Source organism: Tetrao urogallus (genome assembly GCF_951394365.1).
Source record: "Tetrao urogallus genome assembly, chromosome: 8".
In the NCBI taxonomy this organism is placed as follows: Eukaryota; Metazoa; Chordata; class Aves; order Galliformes; family Phasianidae; genus Tetrao; species Tetrao urogallus.
Window position 1 is genome coordinate 24,789,390 of NC_136821.1, and position 21,778 is coordinate 24,811,167.

At 37.0% G+C, this 21,778-nt stretch overlaps 1 protein-coding gene across 1 annotated transcript; it reads right to left on the reverse strand.

Annotated features, from left to right (window-relative positions):
• Nucleotides 1-1,171: 1,171 nt before the first annotated feature.
• DYTN (dystrotelin) lies at nt 1,172-20,063 on the reverse strand (the record flags this gene model as incomplete). The annotated part of the gene is made up of 14 exons (XM_079539250.1): nt 19,943-20,063; nt 17,873-17,947; nt 15,970-16,171; nt 14,080-14,165; nt 13,140-13,228; nt 12,392-12,463; nt 11,887-12,050; nt 10,929-11,040; nt 8,730-8,875; nt 7,004-7,172; nt 5,291-5,361; nt 3,617-3,776; nt 1,885-2,368; nt 1,172-1,314 (listed from the first exon to the last, which is right to left on the reverse strand). The coding sequence occupies exons 1-14, from the start codon at nt 19,986-19,988 to the stop codon at nt 1,172-1,174; spliced, it is 2,019 nt and encodes a 672-aa protein (XP_079395376.1). The 5' UTR covers nt 19,989-20,063.
• Nucleotides 20,064-21,778: the final 1,715 nt, after the last annotated feature.

The following is a 21,778-nucleotide window of genomic DNA, read 5'->3' on the forward strand; positions in this document are numbered from 1 at the left end:
CATTCCCCATCTTCGTCCATTATTTTAACCTTCAGAATGGCTGTTAATAAAACAATATGCAATTGTGACACTCCCATCATCACAGATTATACCAGTGTATCTCACTGAAATCACTGGTGTTGTACTGCTGTAAAAACAGGTGGTCAACAAGAAGCGATGAAAGAAAAGCAATGAGTCCTATTATTTTTCTCCTAAGAATGAAGTAAGTTCTTTTCAAGGCTTTCATTTACTCATCACTGTAAGAAATTAACCTAGGCTATACTATGAATGGGCCAAAGCAGTATTTCTTTTGTATGATCTATTCCTTTCTCTTCAAACCCCATCTACTTGTTGCTGAGGCTTAATAGATTCCTTGCAGTTTACGTCAACAGGTGCAATCTACTACCATTGCCAATTGTCTACTTCCACACTTCCACGCAGTATTTGTATGTTTACTTACATAGGCAGATGTACTCCTTTATACGTAAGTGCAGGCTTTGTATGTATCTTTAATATTCTGGAAGTTTTAGATTCATACAGTGCTAGCAATCAATTAGAAATGACTTCTCACACATTTTAATGCTGTAGGTAACATTACATTCTTATTAACCATTCTGTATTAGACATTGCATTCTTAATAACTGTTCTATACTAATATAAATACATATATATCAATCCATAGTGGAACAGTTCATCTGGAGCAACTAAATTCCCTTAAACGTTCTAAACATTTTTTTTTCCTTTAAATACGTATTTTTCAATATTTGGAATAATGTAACTATTGAGTCCTGAGATATCTCACAGTAAAGAATTTATTCCTTTCATTTAGACTAAGAAAAAAAATCTTGATAGACAATATATCACTGAAACCACCTGCATCAAGCCATTTTTATCGGAAAAAAAAAATGTTTCTGAAACACAATTCATTATCAGTTATATAGGAATGAAAAGAGAGTACAGGACAGGACAGTTGTGAAAGCCAGTGAAGCATTAGTGATGTTGCACTCGTTTTAATCAGTTGCCCTGTATCTACTGTATAGGAGCTAGAAACCATTAATGGATAAGAAATGTTATTCTCTAACACTGTTTATGGTTCCTGGTGAAGTTGTTAAATGCAGAAATCTGTTAGGCTTGGTTACTACAGTGCAACATCTGAGATATTTTAAAGAGTGTGACATGGCTTCAATTACCTTCAATAGTTCAGTGGAGCGGTAAGGTGAATGCCATTTTCTGTCACTTCCAAGCTGGCAGTTACCTGGTTGATGAGATCAGAGAAGGATCTGCAAACACGTTCAGCTGTAGAGAAGAAATGCTGCTTCAAGGCTGACTGTTGATCTGAAAAGAACAGAACAGGTCTTTCAGAAAACTTGGTTGCTGCCAAAACTCTAACATATCTTCATAAATCTCTAATATAAGACAATTCTGTATAAGCAGCAGCTTTTTCTGTCACTCTCCTCATTACAACCTCATTATAATGAGTGTTGAACAAAGTTTTGTACTAGTCTTTTGTAGTAAGACTATTGATTACAAAAGCATTTTGTACAGCTGAAAGTTTGCCTAGGACTAGAGCAAAAGTTACTGTGTCAGAGCATTAGTTGACAACAGAAAAGACCTGCAGTGCACCTCATCAGTATGAGTTTGCTCCTCAATTGACTGCAGAGACTGACTTCCTCTTACATGCTTGTTTTAAATTACTCAGGTATTAGGGGCTATAGTCTACCTTAACGGAGTGAGTTCCGCACCTTACAGTACACCTATCCTGCACCTTACAGCTATGCAGTACTTTTATAACAGCAAGGGCAAGATTCTGAGTTTCCTCTGAGAGTTAAATGACTATGAGTGATTTACAGAGAAAATTGGATGAAGGTGAGAAGACAATGTCTAGATAACTAAGAGAAGTCATACCTGGTTGGGCTTGAAGAGACAACGCATCCATCAATTTCATCTCTAGCTGCTGCAGGTCCACTTCATCACAGAACTCCTTCTCATCAGATGGTATCTGTATTGCAGCAGGAGTAAGAGCTGTATTCCTTAGGATGCCACTGTCGTAGTTTTCCATCAATTCAGGCAGATATGTTTGATTATCTTTTATTTTTTTGAACTGTCCCATAAAAACTCTGTCACTCTGCAAGGTCACTGACTTCACCAGGTCTTCTGAGAACATGAAGTCCACTGTAGCAGGAGCCTCAGGTGACTCTAAAACCTGTATTCTATTTGCAGAGTTGAGGTGATTCAAAGCTTTCCAATCTGAACTTGTTCTGCAAATGGGTTTTATTTGAACAGGATATAATTCACCCTGCATTTTGCTTTCCTGAAGAATATGCTGATCTCTTGGCATCGTATTCTGACACAGTGAAAATGAAGGATGTGCTGTTGACTGTAACATTGTCTACAGTAGAAAAAACATAGAAAATATATAATGAAAATAATTGTTGTTTTTGCGTGTTGGTAAAATAGGTGGGAAAATTCATTCTGAGACAGATTAATATATATATATATATATATATATATAATTTCTGGTGTACTTTAACCAATAATTTTTACAAATAAATTTATTTTCCTGCAGTGAAATAAAACTTTGAGTTCGGATAGATCTATGTGCCGTTTTTTCCCACAATTCCAATCTGAGGACATATGCTTTAATGCCATTGAAAATTGAAGATAATAGTGTTCTAAAGACTAAATTTGCAGGAAAGTGAATCTAAAAGAATTAAACTAGGGGAAAAACCATATATGCAAATTAAGCACTTATCAAACACCTCACAACCACCGACATACACAATTCCAAAACCAGGCTAGCTTTGGTGCCACAAATCTATATGGAATTTTCTATACTGCATCAGGATGGCAAACACCATAGCATGAACACTGAACTAACTGTGCATACACCGGGCGCCTGACTGCATTTGCGCAGTCAATCCTGCATGTTGTGGACAGGGCAGCGTTACAGCACGCAGTATGGTGGCATGCCAGGCCATATTGGACTCCATGTGCAAGTGCCATAAAGCTGTGCACTGCAGATGTGTCTTGTATTCCTAGATGTTGACTTGAAAACTACTCTAAAAGTTGCATGGCAGAAAATGCCACAAAATGCTGTAGTGTAAAATACGTATGAGTTCCCTGTAACACAGAATCTCTTCAGAACCTCAGAGATAGTTCAAATGAACAAGAGTTAATATAACTGAAAAGAAGAAAAACATATTTTCTCTAGGAGGTCTGCATTACATCCCAGTACAAGACAACAATTAGGAATGATAGAACAGAATTTTATTTATTCTGTGTCTATATAGCATTCCTCTCTAAAGGAACAACTGCAATGAAGTATCTAATACTTCCTCTGAGAACCATTTTCCCACTCTTATCGGAATTATTTCTCATTTTCTTCATTGCAGTATTATCTAAATATCCCAGACATGTCTACCTGTACTAAGTGCTAAATATATTTAGAATGAGAAGAAAATCCCTGCCACAAAGAGCCTACCTGCTCTCTATGAAGGTAAAAACTGGAGCTGACTGAGCAGATAAACAGAGAATGCATGAAATAGACTCAAGGGAAGTGGTCTGCAAGAAAAGCAGTAGTTAGTGTTCAGTAATTGTCCATAGCTGAGAAGATTCTTCATTAATTTTATCGCTATACCTTTACTTCTTGCTTCATTTCACACAGCTCCATTTGCAGGATTTCATGGCTTGCTCTCAGGCTTTGGAGTTCTGCCTGTATTTTGAAGCTTCTGTCCTCCTGGCAGTTATGAAGAAATTGCACTTTGTGCTTCCATTTATTCAACTGCTTCTTCATGTACCTTTCAGGGAGACAGGAGTGTGGGAATATTTCTAGATCCATTACACACACACATATTTCCAATCATGGAAAAGCGCAAACACTGTAGAGCAAGCTTTCTTCTATTTGTCAGTTGAGCTTCTGGCTGAGATGACAGCATTTCAGGAACTGGGCTGTACACACAGAATTATCAAGAACAGGAATGTACTGGGGGAAAGATGCAAGCTGAGTGGAAGTGAAGCCGGGACAGAGACTTGCATCTTGGGGTTTACCGTTCTCATAAAGACAGCTGCAATACAAAGAGCAGTCCCTCTTCTAGGAACAAACCTCTCAGCCAATTCTTAAGGCAAATCTCTGATCTGCAAAAGATTTGCATCCTTTTTCTGTAGGCATCATTACAAAAAAAGCAGCCTTTCCCTCTCTAATTGAATCCCTTGTTGCGCCTGGCATTCTGTAAAGCTTGTTTAACAATACCAATAGACCCTGTGCAGGCCACTTTCCCTTGAAATGATACTGAGATTTTCCTGATCAGAAGCTTCACTCTCTCACACACAGGGAAGATTTGGAAATTACCTACACAGAACACAGCATGTTAAAACTACTACCATATCTCTGGTCTAGAGGTGGGATCTCTAAGAAGTCTGGGCAGAAATACAACTCTGCCTTTCCCATGGCTGAGGTGAAGACAGAGAGAAAAACTGGTTAATGATGCAGTAATAAGCCAACTGCCAAATATTACCCAGACAAAACAGTTATCTGTCTCATTTAGTTACATCCAGAAGTTTATCTGATTCATTTTTTTGTGTGCATTCATTGGCTTACACAGACAACAGCAACATCAGCTTCACTGAAATCATGCACAATTTGTCAGAATGGGACAAGTTAGAACACCTCAAATTTAATATTACATTTTGGTCCCCTATTAAAGCATTTAATGGGCCTTTACTGTAAATTAATGACTGCTTTTAACTACCTTAGAGTTTGGTTCTATGAGCAGACATAAACATTGTAAACTGGTCTGCAAACAATAACAAAAAACTTCCCACGTGTAATGTAATTCATTCACCCGGTTATGATAAGCTTTAGGTCAAAGGGTTTTTCTTTGCCTGAAACTGTTTTTCCAGTGATCTTCACTTGCAACTTTTGTCGCTGACTTTTTTCATTCATCCTCACTTGAGAGGAATTATTTAAAACCTCAAAATCATTCACTGTATTGCTGTCTTGGTTTTGGCTGGGATAGAGTTAATTTTCTTCCTCCTAGCTGGTACTGTGCTGTGTTTTGGATTTAGGAGGTGGTGAGCTGTTGCACTGTGCATCTTTTGTTTTGTATACTATTATTATTTGTCCTTCCTTTTTGTCCTGTTTTACTGTCTTTATTTCAAGCTAGGAATTTTATGTTTTTTCCCATTCTCTTCTCCATTCCACAGAGGGTGAGGGGAAGTGAGTGAACATCTGTGTGGTACCGAGCCATCTAGCAGGTTAAACCACAACAATTGCCCAGATATCGGTGGTCACTGAAATACTGCTTTTACCTACCTGCTCTTACTGTGAATACTCCTGATGGAATCATGCATTTTTAACATCTCTGCTTCAAAAGATGCAATTGCCTAAAATAAAACACAGAAAAATATCTGTTCATAACTTACAGCAATAAAATTTTATTTTCTTTGCGAATTGTTATGAACAGGCATGGCAACTGGGGGATTTGACCGGTTCTATGGGTTTACTTGCTACCTTCCTAGTTAACTGACCGCACCCAACAAATACATGAATGTATTTGTGACGGCTGTTAAAATGGACTGACAGGTTGCTCAATATAGGACAAATTCTTTGTTATATGACACATGCTGAGTGTTTCAGAATATGTTTTCTCTCCAATCAGAACAAAACCTAATTCTTCGAAAATCCTGAAAAATGAAATATTCTGATTTGGGAACAGTCTCTCCCAAGTCACGCAGCTGCTTTGGGACAAGGAAACGTAGGAAGACAGACTGGATGTAGAAGGGAGAAACTTCTGGTCTTTGGGTGCAAGTAGTAGCCTCTGGGCCATGCAGAACAGTAGTTCCAGAAGTCATGGAGACAAATGTTTTCCAAATAAGCTGCTTTAGAGGCATGACATGAGCTGGGCTGGAACCTGGGCAACCAGGTAATTTTGAGACCCATAGTTTGGATCCTAGGACCTTCAAGCTTATGGACTCTTTTAAAAGTTACCTTGCATAGGACTTACAGTATGCATCTTTCTAAGCAATCTGCACTACTGTTGGAAATCAGTATTAAAATATTCTAAAAGAATTCCACCCAAGGGAAAGTTCAACAAGACAGTAATTGCATTTGACAGAGTAGCACTATAGTCGTGTCTCACTGTCTTCTGAAACGACAAGTGTGAACCATCAAAATGACATGCCTAAGCATTATCTGCTCATAATTGCTCCTGTGGACATGTGCTTGCTGGCATTATATCTCATGCTGGGCAGAGACCTAAAAGATAGTCCTGCTTCAAAAGGACAAGCACAGGAGTAGCAGCCAAGGGAGTGACCCGACACATGCAGGGTAGTTCGCAGTTACTGCACTCTTGGCTTGCGGGAAGAACAGAATGAGTAGATGACACAAACTGATTTGAACACAACCCAGTGTTCCATATTTTCCAGGTAAGGGCAGAACTATGAACCTCTCAAATAAATATAGAAACACAGAACTGCCATGTACTTATTTTTATGTACACTATCCTTTCCACTCCTCTAGTATTGTTTCTGTGCAGGGAACCTGGAAATAGATTTGTGGAAAGCTTTTATGCATGAGCTATTTCAGTTGAAGTGGACACTACTTAATCCTTAAAAAGGGCCCATAATATCCTCTTATATTGCTATAGTGACAAAGGAGGTCTAAGCCTATTAAGAATTAAGGTGCCCTTACTCGATGCTTGCAGTGTGTGGTTATGATGGCATTTTTTGTTTCACAATAGAGAGAGGGCTCTAGTATTAACAAGTCTTTAACATGCTGCTCTAAGACAATTTGAAAAGAAAAAAGTTAACAAAGCAAATATTCCTACAAATGCTACCAAAAGTCATGGAAGTCAAGGAGTTAGTGACTAATCTTGTTCACTGAGTTTTCAGTTTCCTCATTCTTCACAGAAAGATGAAGCTGTCCATTACATTTCTTTTACATTCATAATTAGAGATCAATTAGATAGTTAACACGGTAGGTCTTCTTTCAAGCTTTAATACTATTACACCTTGATGTCTCACTAACCTGAATTTTTGTCTTGCCTTGCTTCAGTATCTTGCTGTTATTGTCATTCTTGTGCAGCACAGTTCTGTTTTTGGATATAAACTTGGGTGATTCCAGAATAGGGTTGTTCACTGGGAGAGACAGGTTTTCATGTCTAGGGAATGGTGAAGCACTGAGTTCTGCTTGGGGACTGTATACCAACAGAGAAATACTGAGTAGAGAAAAGATCAAGCTTTATATGGTTTTGGTACCCTGAAGGATCAAGATAAAACTGAAGAACTGTGGGCAGAAACAGCTGCACTATTGACTAAGGAGGAGGTATGGTCCAGCTATATCCACTGGCAGATTTTGGCTGAAAGAATGAAATTTCTTAGAACAAATTCCACTCTTTTAACAGAACCTCAACATCAGATTCTTCTCTCCTTCCATTAGCATCAGAGCAATTTGTTCCTTCTCTTTTTCACATTAGCTAAATATTTTGGGAAATTCAACGATAAAAAGATAGCAAATGGCCAGACATCCTGTTGTGCTGGTTATTCTGGAAAAGCCCAGACACCTATCAGCCACACAGTGACACCTACAATGACACCTTCAAATGCTTCTTTTTCACTAAATGCAATCCAAGCATAAGGTAAGAAAAAACCCACTGAGAATCACAGAGAAATCTTGATTGCTCACAGAAGGATTAAATGATATTCAAGAATGAGGAAACGCATCACTGCTGAGAAGAAGTGGGGATATATTAACAATGGAAAATGGTTTGCATTTCACCACATTCTGAAGAACAAGCATTGAAATAATATTCTTTATGACAATCATTGTAACTATATACACTGTAGTATAGTTCAAGTTTTATAACCAGATCTTTCTCTTTCTTCCCACAAGGATGAAATTATTTTATTATAACTTTTAGAGAGGTGTGATGTTTTTTTTCTCTCTTTTGTTCTCACTCTCATTTGCAGAAAACATGAGATGTTGAGAGTTACTAGGTCTTTACACAACAAGCAAGGTGTTTCACCTTTCCTAAGTCTTTGTGCTTATCTCATATAATTGTTCTCTTCGGTTTCTTGATTCTATCAACCAAAATCCCAGAGCAAAGAAGGAGTAACTACACAGAAAATCGTAACACAACTTCCAGTGCTCATCATTAACTACTGCAATCTGTGGAAATACAGTAATGAATTTACACATTAACTAAAAGCAGGCAAAATGGAACTGACCTAAAAGAGCTGTAATCATAATGCAAAAAATCAGCTACTCTCAACAGCGAGTAATCTCACAGAACTGCTATTCAGTGGGACTTGAGTAGAATGCTACTCAGTGAAAGCACTGTGGGTCACGTGCAGGAAGTATTCACTTAATTTCCAATGAATTTGTCACAGAGGAGGTACTTAAAACCCACACGGTTTTTCCATGACAGGTACTAAATATTTGCAATGCTTGACCTTAGTCTGAGCATTAGATATGGCACGGAAAGAAAGAGATGACATAGGGAAGGAGGGAGGGAAGACACAAGCACGTATCTTTTAAGACAACTGGTCATTAGGTTGTCAGCATGGTAATCATGGTTAAGCAACAGAACAATGGGAAAGCAGCAGCTTCCCATTTATGTTTTCAATTTTTTACAGGAAAATCATGACACAGTCCGTCATAACAAAGTCACTTACTTAAAGAACACAATCAAGCAATATCCTACAGCCTGACACTTCATTCAGAGAGAAAAAATTCATTGAAAACAGAAACTCACAGAATCTTTTTGTGAGTAGGGAAATGCCTCTCCTCCATTATCTCCAGAACCTTCCTTTCCTGAGCCTCTTTTCTTCTGCAGCAGTCCTGAAACAGGTTGTTTCTGACAGTGCAGAGAAAGTGCTTTGCATTCGCCTTTGCTGACATCTGTTGGGATAAGGGATTACAGAGAAGGGAGTGAATTTTCAAACAGGTGCTGTCCAAAAGTAGGCATAGCCCAAGGCAAAGGCAAGACATGTGCAAAGTTCCAGCTGTTCAACAACAGCTGAAGAGGTTCACGACTGCTGTCTGAGATGTGGAGCTAGAGAGGATGATGATGCAGGACCACAGGCAAGATCAGCTCCAATTCTTTTATGTAAGCAAAATACCCTGCCTGGGCCAAACCGAAGCAGCCTGGAAATGTTTAATACAGTGTTTGTGAAATGAACAACAAGAATTCTGTCCAATTAGTTCATAAATTCTCTTTTGAACAATAGAAAAAAAGTAATTTTTAAATTCGTATCAAGTTTTAATGTATACAGCATTCAGTGTTTCACATCCTCCTCTTATGCAGTACAATGAAAACCATACTTGCAATTGTCACAGCAGGTAAAACAACTATGCTACACAACTATAGTATGGCAGGACACGAATCAATTCTTTCCCAGAAAATGACTGGTGCAGAATATTGGGAAAGGCTTAACAGACTGAACAGGAAAACAGAAGAAAACATACAGCATGCATCCCAGTCATTTCTCAACGGTAATATTACCACAAGGTGTCAGCACAGCAAAGAAAAACAGTGCTGACACTTCAAATCCATCTCAGCATCCCACACCCTAGTAAAGAAAAAAAGTAAAAATGTAATTGACTGAGAACTGCTAAAAGTAAAATGTATGGGAAAAAGGGCTCACTAGCAATACTTACATGTTTCACAAAAAGGGAAGAAATCAAAAATGGAAGAGGGTTGATTTGGATGAGATATTAGGAAGAAATTCTTTACTTTGAGAGTGGTGAGATACTGGAACAGGTTGCACAGAGAGGTTGTGAATGCCCCCTCCCTGGAAGCATTCAAGGCCAGTCTGGATGCGGCTTTGAGCAACCTGGTCTAGAAGGAGGTATCCCTGCCTATAGCGGGGGAGTTGGAACCAGATCTTAAAGGTCCGTTCCAACACACCCCGTTCTACATAACTTGAGAACACCTATTCAGTTGCAATACTGCAGCAACAACATAGGAAAACTTAATGTCATGCAGCCTAAGAGAGAAAGAGGACTTAATTTTAAAGCAAAATTGATTTCACTCACTCACACTAACTCATTCAGAAGTACTACTGTGCATGTGTTCAGGTGGTCTCTCCAGCATTCGCACACCAAGATGTATGTATCCATATGGTATGACTACAGTGACTCACACTGACATGGAGGAAAAGAGATGCCAGTTCTCCTTCAGACTCCTGGGTTACATGCACTGTGCTGTTTTTCAGATGCACCTTTAATTCCTTTAGGAACTCACAGTCGTGATCTTTTGTCACTCCACCTTTGCTCAGTTCTGTGGGTCATGAGGATTTATTTGCTATCTTCTGTCTCTTTGGATGTTTTACCACAAGTCTTGTCCTTTACCTTCACATTATCTTCAAATGGCTTTGTCCTTTTTTTCAGGTTGTTTTTTATTTTCCTAATCTGAGCATGCTGAGAAGCTGTGTTTATGGAAGGGCTATGAGCTTGCTGACCAACTAGTCTAGGTTGCATCATCTCCTGACTTTGACACATCCCTCCTGCTCTTCCTTCTCATGCTTTGACATTCACACCTTCCCATGCATTCCCCATACACATTCAATTGAATGTCCCTAATAGAAATCTCTGCACGAGGAGATAAGTTGTCATTCGATTGTTCTGTTTTCTCATGGAGCATAAGGAAGGATATTTGGAGGAACTAACATCTCTATATTATTTTTAATGAAGATATTAACCAAACATCTCCCTGGGAAGAGGACTTGCAGTCTGACATTTCATGTCTCTATTCAGTTATTTCAGAACAGAACATTTCTTAAGTTAGAAGTCTTTTTTTTCTTTTCTCTGACTCACTGTTCTCAGATAAATAAATCCTAATGTCTCATAGGTACCATGGCTGACATATACATAATTTTATAATCAGTTTAGCTCAAGAGTGTATTGTCAAATTGTCCATATAAAGAACCAGAACAGGGGAGTAGGACTCTACCTGCACACAGTGTTCCACAACAGGATGTGAACTCTTATGTGGTTTGCTGAGACGGCCAGTGAAAAAGCAGACCTGGCAAAGGTCAAAATTCAGGCACTTCAGACAGCGATACCTGTGAAAGTAAACAAAAGGATTAAGTTACTTCCTTGCAACTGAGAACTTGATGTCAGTGAGCTTGACTACCAGAAATTCATGTCCCTGCATTCTGAAATGCAGAGAAGCACCTAAGTTAGAATAAAGATTTTCACCAGCATTTTCTGAATAGCAAGAATTATTTTGTTCACATGACAATGGAATAATCTCCAGAATCCAGTCATGATTTTTGGTATTATTAAATAGCTGCAATGAATTTCAGTCCAAAAAAATCACCACAGTTGTTCCAGTATCATTTTTGAAAATGCAGTGACATCTTCACATGTTTCTTTTAGCTTACCTCTATCTGCTGTTCTCACTGAACTGTAATGTAACTTCACAAAAATTCAAAAAAAAAATAAACACAAACCCTCTAAACTTACTGTTAGTGAGAAGACAGTAACAGTAAAATGCTGTTCTATGCATTCTGGTCCAAGGTAATTTCTATTTTTTAATCAGGAGGTGATTACTGAGATGAATAAGGTTGTAAGATGGCTAACTGAACTAGACAGTTAATATGCCCAACTGATTATGGGAAAAAGAACTATAAAATGAGATACATAAGCTCAATTTGTGGTTTTACCACTGATCTGCAAGTTTACTTTCCATAAGTGTCCATAATAACGCCTGTGCCAGTGAAATAAAGTGAAACAGGATGGAAGCCTGAGTCAAGCTGGAGCCTGGGATAGCCCTCACTTTCCCACATCTGATTTGTTATGTTCAATGTCTATTGCTTAACATAGTAGTTTAAGCCTGCAGAGTATGCAAACACAATAGCAAGAACTTTCTATATGGATACTATAGATTACAGTAGTTACTGACATACCTGAGGCCTGTAATGGGGAATGTCTTGCAGACTCTACATCTAACATGGTGAGAAACCCTTTCTGTGACTGATAATCTGTAACATGTAGGGAGCCATTGCAGAAGAGCAGGTCCTGATCTCAGCCAAGACAGGAATTTTTCTTCAACAATTCCTGAATTCAGAACCTGGAAAAAATACACATCTTGAGTTCAGCCATTTACTTGAAAAGAACTAGTGTCTCATCTACAATTGTTAATATAAGTTCATACACTGGACTCTACTAGCAGGGATTTTTTCACTCATATAAAATACTCTGGGTTTAAAAGGTTTAGAATAAATGTAAGTCTTCGGCTGTATCTTATTGAGCATCTTTTCCATAGATATCACTCCACTATATTGTGAAAATGACAAACAGCCCTGCTTCTTAAAAGTATATACTGGTATATGTCATATGGTGAGGCACTTCCAATCTTAATTTATCATCAACAATCAAAGTAATTTCCCAGGCCATCTGAATTTCACTCACCCCCTGGAAACAGTTGTGAGTAGTAATTTCCACACAAGACAAAGTGCAGCCTTCTCCTACAATGGCTGGGATCTGCATTGAGAAGAAAGGCTTAGAAGCACCTCAATAAAAAACAGATCTTCCCATCATGCTCAACTGAGATGGTGACAGCACACAGGTGGCGAAGAGCCTATAGAAATTCCATTTGACATACTCTCCTCAAGAAAAGCTGTTCAGATTCATACCATCAGTGCACAGTTTCAGAGTTCAACAGGTGTCAGAATTATTTGCATCCAACTCACTTATTCTAATGGATCAACATACTACGTTGCTACATTAGAATACTGAAAGACAGTAGGTTTGAACCTCGGGAGTCATTTTAAGACCCCATTTTTAGCACCAGTTCAGCTGGAAATACTTGCATGCTAAGGCATTATTCTGCAACTGCAAGCTATTCTAGTGAGTGCAAGCATCTGAAGATAGAAATTGCTTTAGCAACGGCTGCATGCAGCTGTTCCCAGAACCTTTAAGCTCAGGCAAAATGAATACACAGATACCGATGTCAGACATTATTTAGACTAAGAAATAGCTAGAGAATTTGATTATTTTGCCTACTTTGCATGATAGATCCCTAAGTCCACACGGTGCCCTGCTGACATCAGTCCCATAATATAATCAAACATAAGAAGTATCAATGATACATGTTCTTCTTTCGGATTAGAATTCCTCCTGTGAGACTTGTTACCTAAAAGCACTGCAGCAACATTACCTGATTCAAGTCTGTTAGCAGGCTTCTCAGAGCACTACGGGTGATCAAGGCCTTCTTCCCACCAGGAACAGCATAAAACTCAAAGAAAGCTGGAAACAACCAGAGAAAGGAAACTAGAATCCTAACAGGGCTTGAGGAATCTTCTAGTTACTTATTCTCAAAACATCTGCATGATTATTACAAAGTATCAAGTAAACCTCTGAAAACAACTCTCCTTTAATTGTCAAATCTAGCAAGCACTCAGTGACTGCTGACTATACTTACCCCAACAGGGAAAAGAGAAAGTGGAGAATAGCAAATTAAGAATGAAATTAAAGCAATCTCTTATTCTTAAAAGTTAAGACTGGAAGGATGGAGGAAACACGAAGCTCATTTTCATGGCTGTAAGTAGCATAGTTAAATATATCCTGTTCAAATTGTGAATTGTCAATTCCAAGTAACTTGAAAGAAAATGCATAGTAAGCAATGGGAGAGTATGAAGCCAATATGCCTCTTGCAGTTCATTTGTTCTCCATTTTGAGCATTTAATTCAGGTGGAAGCCTTTGTGCTGCTCCATGCACTGGGTTAACTTTACCTTTTATACTTCTTTAAGCATTTCTTGTCTAATATTTAAAAGATCCCTAAGGACTTCCTGGACCAAATATATGCATTTGTTTTTGGCTCTAATGAAATTTAAAACAAAGGGTTTCTGTTCTTTTCTGCTAGGCAAACAGAACTTGGCCTTCATTACCGAGCTTTGACCATTTTGCAGAGATGAATATGAACACTGATGAGAAAGTACTTTTCTGCATCAGCCTTTTCCTATAACTTAATTTACTTTCTGCATCAGATTTATAATCTTTTAAAGTAAAAAAATAAACAAACAAAAAAAAAATCCAACTTGAGTATTTTCTCAAGATTCAGTATTTTACACAGTATATAAAGCTGTACATTTCCCACCTCTGTATTTAGCAAGTAGAGTGTCTCCTGAAAGGGCAATTAGGGCAGCTGCAGCAGATCTAGTTTTGATATAACCTGTTCCAGAGCTAGAAAAATAAAATCAATTACATTACATACACCAAGAACACAAAACCTGGAACCTCTAAAGAAAAAAAAATAGCTATGCTGTAAGATAACTTCAACATTCATATTCTTTTGTATGTACACAGCAGATGTAGCACTGCAGTGATATTTCATGTCTAGGACTCTTTGTGACTGAACGTGACTACAACATTCAAGATACCATTCAATCTTAAAACAAAAATACAATATCTCCTTAAAATCTCACATTCCAATTAAAACATAATTTTATTCTTATAATACTCATTCTAAAAGTAATTAATTAATTAATCATCCTCTTTACTTGCAGAAGGCCTTTCCAAGTATGGATGAGAAAGCAGGAGTACAATCTGTTTTTTCTACTTTATCATCAGGTAACCTCACTGCAGCCCCAGACATACCCCTGCACTTACCTCTTGGATTAACTTCCTTTAATTTCACTGCAATTCAAATAGAACATGCATAGAATATTCACCACATTGCTGTTTACTGAAACTTACAAGAACATTTTTGTGACAATTATTTTCAAATCTCATGAAGCATACAACCAAAAAACCTTTATAAAAGTTTATGTAAGCATGCAATTAAACAACCACAGAGACATGGCAGAGCACTCGTCTGTTCTTGCCTTGAATTACTTTCAATTGGCAATGGAAAGCAGAGAACAGCAAAGAGAAAACATGTTTTGAAGAAAATTACAAAATGCATTTTCTATCCTATTTATGCAGCTTGTGGAAACAGATTTATAAAAAGATATTACAGCATGAAGAAAGTATTATACCATCCTTGCAAAACAGGAAAAAAAGACCAAAATAGTCCTGTTTAGGAGATTCTTCTAAATGGTTTTCCTAAGGTGATACTTACAGCAAGAAAATTACAAAATAAACTTGATGTTTTTAGCTCTGATTTGAAATACATCTATTTATTCTTAGACTTTATTGATGTTGGAAGTACAAAAAATTAATAACATGGGGTCTTAAATGGTAATAATTTAATTCAACACGGAATCTTGTAGAATATCTATATCTTACATTCTCAGTAAAAAGCTTTGCTCTGATGAAAGAGGGAACTAATTTCATCTGTGGTGAGTAAACTCAACAATTAACTAAGCCTTTTATTTTAAATCTGATACAGTAATGAACCAATCCTAAGATTAATTTAGGTCTGATATCCGGAAAAACTTCTTTACAGAAAGGGTTGTTAAGCACTGGAATAGGCTCCCCAGGGAGGTGGTTGAGAAACCATCCCTGAATGTGTTTAAAAACCATTTGGATGTGGTGCTCAGGGACATGATTTAGTGGAAGGTTATTAAAGTTAGGGTAGTATGGTTAGGTTCTGGTTGGACTTGATGATCCTGAAGGTCTTTTCCAACCTGAGCAATTCTATGATTCTAATGAATTAATCCATATTGTTTGTGAATAAGCTGGAGAAAAATGAATAATGAGAAATGGTTGGTAAAGTCTTTACCTGTGCATATACAAAGGCAAATATGGATTTTTATTCAGAAGTGTACCCTGGCTGTCAAGTGAGTGAGTCTCTCTTTGTACACTGATGTTCACAGAAGGAGCTGGTATAGGCAGGCAGACACCCGGACTTTTTGGAATTATCTTAGTACTGTTTCTCTTCTAATGTTTTGTGCCCCACCTTCCTGTATCTTCAATACACTGTGCACAACTTAAAGAAAATACTATAATCATGGTAGAGTTTAATACAGAAGTGACATAAGAGTGGTAGAAATAGAATTGATCTAGCAGTACTTTGTGATGGATTTATATTTGTGCTCTCTCTCACCTGTCATACATGGCTTCTAGCAGGCTCAATGTGAATTCAGCAGCTCTTGGATCTACCTGGCCTGGCTTTTCTAACCTTGCTCTTTCAAACAGCTCCTTCAGCATTCCAAAGAGCCGTTGCACTTTCAGAGAAATCTCCTTTTCTCTCTGCCTCTGCTCACTTGATACAATGTGCTGAATCAGAGAAACGTTGATCAAATCCACTGTGGGAAAACAAAAGAAGAAACAAATGAGGATTCCTGCTTTCTCTTGAGTGGAAGCTGGACTTCTCTTTTTTAATGAGAAGTACCTACTTCAAGTAAGTCTAGACAATTAAGTCTAACACAGCATGTGACTCAAAAAAAGAAATAAACAGGGAAAGGTCTCGCTGGGTTTAGGGATACAGCACAGCTTGTGAGGCTGTAAGAGTAGAACAGCTCAACTAAAATTTTCTGGAGGTAATTTTGAAATAGTTAGGAGGAGAAGGAAAATAACATAATGAACTGCATGCAAATTATAAATGAAAACAGCACAGTGACTGCAACTAAATTGTAGAGCTACATTTCATTATATATGTAGAAAGAGACTAAGAATTTATGCACCATTTTGTATTTCAAAATTAAGTTCCATTAGGACTATGGAATCAATGTTTGGAGTGGGGTTTCTTCTCATTCCAGATACAAAGAGAAATAAGATACTTTGTCCAAGAAAGTTGCTAATATGCTATACTATAAAATGTATCACAACTAATACCCAGTGGGAAGAATGAGCTATGGCTGCTTAAAGGACACATCCAGTACAACGGAAGCACGATTAATTAGAATCAATAATGAATGATTGGAGTATATGCATGTATTCATCTCTCATCACTCTCAAAACAATAAGGCTGCTGAAGAAGGAGACAAGACCCTAGAATATGTCACCAATTGTCTTTCCAGTGAAGACTGAAAGTATCAGTGTGAGACAATGGTGAAGCTCCATCTGTGTGCAATTCTGGTCACCAGTATTAAATGAAGAGGGTAAGTGGAGTAGTTTCTATGAATGCTGTGGCAACATGGAGGTCTAAGCAATAGAGCTAATGAAAACCAGTGCCTCTGTGAGTTAGTACCTCCATGCTGTGACACAGCACCAGGCAGATTTAGCATGCCAGGGCTGAAATCCAGCCAAATATGTTCACAGAGTGTACTCAAATACACGTGGCCACAACCACAAACTAGACATCTTTTGACATTGCCCTAAACATTTGACTTGTAATAACTACATTTTCAGCAACAGATCGTTAACACTGGAAAATTCAAGATTTCCATGTATTCTACCTCAATACAGAATTTAGATCCAGTTATCTCAAAGCAAGTTAGGTGCCCCTGGCTTTGTTCCATTTGCTTGTGCAGAATTATTACTTCAAATGCAGGGAGAATGAGTGCTAGGCTGGGGTTTTCTACCTGTCATATTTTGGTTTGTTCTCATTAATACTTACAACATTTCTCATTAATACTTGTAACATTATAATATGTGCACATTATAATATTTATAATGTTGTAGTATAGTAATTCTCATTAATGCTTCTAGTGCCTGTATACACATTTCTGATTATCTATGATTACTTCCAATAATTCAACTCCTACAGATAATGTATAGATAAAGATTCATTAATTGCCAGTGATGTCTATATAACAATGTAGATAGAAATAGCACCTTAGTTCTCTCATGCATTTAGAATTTACTAATATACTCCAATGTATATTCAAATAGGGAGAAGACTGATACAAAGAACTATCTAGCTCTTAAGCATTTATAATGCACTCTGAATTTTTCAGGTGGAAAATGAGAGAGGAAAGTAGTGTAATAACTCATGGTGACAGCAGCACAGAATTTTTACACATTCCTCTTCTTGTAAAAGCACATAATTTTCTTCATCTACTAACACTGGCACAGACTTTGTAGTGAGCGTAGTTTTAGGGCTGTTCTGTAGACGGAGCTCTGAATGTCACTGAAAGCCTCTGAAAAAAAATAATAGAGTAGATAATTAAAAAACCAAACCAAAACACAAAAAAAACCAAACCAAACCAAACCAAAACCAAAAACTGAACCTAATTTTGTCTTGGTCAAAACCCACAACACTTTTTTCAAGGAAAATTCTGACAAATTTTGATAAAAATGAAAGTACTTTTTATTTTTCCCATAGCTTTGTAAGGAAAATAGTCTTACTGCCAGTGGCATGATGAGTTGGAAAAACTGTATTTAACAGACAAAGCACATCTGCTTCTTCAGGAATTAAGTCTGAAAAACGGATATGCAGTACATGTACTTTTAGGTAAGATCATACTGAAACAGTACTTCTAGGCAAAACACATTCTTGATCAGAATAGAGATGCTTTTCTACATGGAACAGTTTGTCAGTCTGTACAGCAGAGTTATTGTTCTGGATGCCTTTTTTTTTTTTTCTAAGCATTAAACAAATTTTCTGCCAAGATCAACATCTGGAACTGTCTTATAAGCAGTTTAGCAGGGCAACTAGCTTTTGACATCTCTGCTTAGTAATTTCACTCAAGTTTCTCAACTAAATCCTATGCCCTTACATTATTTCAGGTCATCCATTTCACATCACTAAAGCATGATTTTCTGTGTGGAAAGTAAGGGTTTCAGAACTTGACTTACACCTGTTACTTTACACATATTTAGAGCTGCACGACAAAAAAAGAAAAAAAAAAAAAGAAAAGGTCTTGATCACAATAGCATAAGCAACAAATAATATGCATAACCAGGCAGGCAGAAATAATTCATTTTACTCTCTATCTGTTTAGTATGGAAATGGGCCAATCTGTGTGCAATGGTTCCACACAAATGTTGCAGACTAATGTTAATAGTCAGCAAATTATGGGCTCTGCTGGTTCCCAGAAGTAGGAGATAGAAATAAGCCCTATCTGCCATACCATCTGTCTACTCCTGCTCTTGTCACATTATGTTTCATGGTACTGTTTCAAGATCTAGAGTAGCATGTCATACAGTGTGAAAAATGAGTTTTTACTTCCATGCAGTATCAGCTCTCTTTCTTAGTAATGTGATCCAAAGGTTTTTTGAAAGAAATACTGATTCCCAGAGTTTTCAGTGGACTATTCAGTAAGTCCCAAATGTTTATTTTCTTACTTAGAAACATTAGAAACATACATAATCCATCTTAAATGCTTTCCACATGCAAGATGGCTTTCTAAATAGGGAGAATCTGTTTTAACAGCCATTTGCTATAAACTTGTTTTCACTATATCTGTTGTTCAAATTCATTCTGGTAGGCAATATCTAGTATCATAGTAGGGCATTTTGTGTCAGTCAAGCAATAGTTCAGAATTAACTTGCATGAGCATACAAATCAACAGTAAAAATAAATAAATACATAAAAATTTATGTATATATAAAATATATCAGGCTAATTATTTATGAGAGACTACTTGGCAGAACAATTAAACGCATTTCTCATAGGGATGGAACTTTCCCCTTGGGCAGAAAACCAGCATGCAATCATTGTGCAGAGAGTCAAATTTTAACTCAAGACCCGTAAATGCCTTTTGTTGAGATGCTGACAAAAGAATTCCTGCATGTACAGGACATCTGCAGCTGGTTACTCTTAGTTTTGTATTGTGCACTACTGGCTGCGTAGCAGGTGAAATATCACCTACAATTTTATACTTAAAATGGGAGTGTATAGACATCCTTCATGCCTATTCTAGAACATGTGAAAAAAGATTTATATTGTAAATTCAGAAACATAACCCTTGCATGCTTGATCATTCCATGAATCAAGGTGGTAATGGCAGGGAAGGTGCCATGACAGATCTAAAAGAAGGCATGGCAAAACAGCTGTGTAATTTGTCAATTAAGTTTTGTAGCACAGAGATTCTGAGAATTGTGTGACTTCATTACAATTCAGTAGTTTCCTTGTAAACAGATACAGAAACATCTTTCGAGAAAAGTTGGTAACAAATGAGAAAAATCCTTACCCTGCAAGTCTGAATTCATTTTAAGTGGGCAGATGGCATTAGACATTCTATAATGAAACAAATCAAAGTGCAAAATCACATTATTGAGGCATATTGAACCATCCCAATCAAACCTAACAATCTGAAAAAATTACTAAATGCATTTCATAGATGAAGTTAAACAGAATTATATAAAACAACATAGTAGATTCGGTGTCAGGTGTGGAGAAACACCAGAAATTTGCATGATCTCTGCCTGGGATAAAGTAGGGGCAACCGTATTAACTGCAAAACTGCATGAAGGAGAAAACTGTTCCCAAAGCAGTTGAAGAACAGGAAATGAGATCTTTAACTATTCAGGAGTCCAGCATTTACATAAGAGTACCACATAGTCCATACTGTATGATTTCAAGATAGCTACAGTATACCTTTACACCAGACTGCTCTCAAAATTCAGTGATTGTAATTGCTTGCAAGTCTATATTCTAAAATTTTCAAACCAAAGTGTTCAGGTTAGCTGACAGTATTCCTTCTTTGACCTCAGAAGGAAATGAAAAAGGAAGCTTAAGCATGAATCTGCTTCCAAACATATCCCTGAATGCAAAAGTAGTTGTGTCACTGATGATAACAGAAACAAATTCTCCTGTCAGAACTTATGTCTTTAACACTTTAAACTACGTTATATTTTTAAACATAATAATATAAATTTGAATTTGGTATAGGAGCTATCTGTCAGCTAATGTTATATTTGAAAAACACTAGGTGTAATTTAACAGGTCTAAGTTACCAAAGATACTAAAGGCTGTATACGCACACACACACATTTATTTATTTATATAGATTACAGTAGAAAAGAAATGGAAATTCAGTAGAAATAAAAATTAAATTGAAAATATCTGAAGACTAAACAATAAATTCGGTATTAAAACAAAACTTACCCAAGCTTTCACTGCTTGACATTTCTTGACATTTTTGCAGTGAGTCACTGATTATTTACCAGAAGCATGATAGAATATTGGCCAATTATGAAGCATAAAAATTCATTTATCTATGATTATTATATTTATTGTAAATAAATTGTTCAGCATTGTAATTGGTAAAAGTTGCAACTTTGTGTTTCAGACTCTAAATAACCTATAAATATTTAAAATAATGGGATTCAGACTTGCTTTTATTACTTCCTCATTACAGAGTACAATGCCTCCATTTTTATTGAAGTTCCTCTTTGAAAGAAACACACTGCTCCTTTTTCAGCATCACTCTGTTTTCTTCCCTTAGCAAGATTTACAGCTTGGATTCAACCTTGAGTTTTGCAAGATTGCAGTTCTGCCCAACATTTACATAGGCATGCAATTTTGCTTATGCAATTACTCCTAAACAGGCGCAGCATTATATATGTCCACATACTTTGACAGAAAAATCAATTTATAGAAATCACTGAAATCAGAAGATCCTAAGCAGTGAATTAAATACAAGCCACATGTAGCAACTTAAACTCTACATGTTTGGTAAATGACAGATGTACAAAAACAGCACTTGCCTCTTTTTTCTTCCTTTTGTCTCTCTACCAAAGGTATGTAAAATAAAACAAGATGAATATAAAAATGCACAAGCTAAACTCACCTATGTTAGAATTCAGCTTACTCTAATAAGAGCAGCTCCATTGGCTTCACTGAGTTTAACAGTGTGCATAATATATTAGCACTTGATACTTAGGTAGGATAACGAGCTCTCCATGCAGTGAAATGCTTACCCTATAAATTACTCATGTGGATAAATACATTATACATCTGAACTGTGGTCCTCAAGGAAGTATCAAAGTTATGTACCTGCTTAAGTGTTTTACTCAACTAGTGG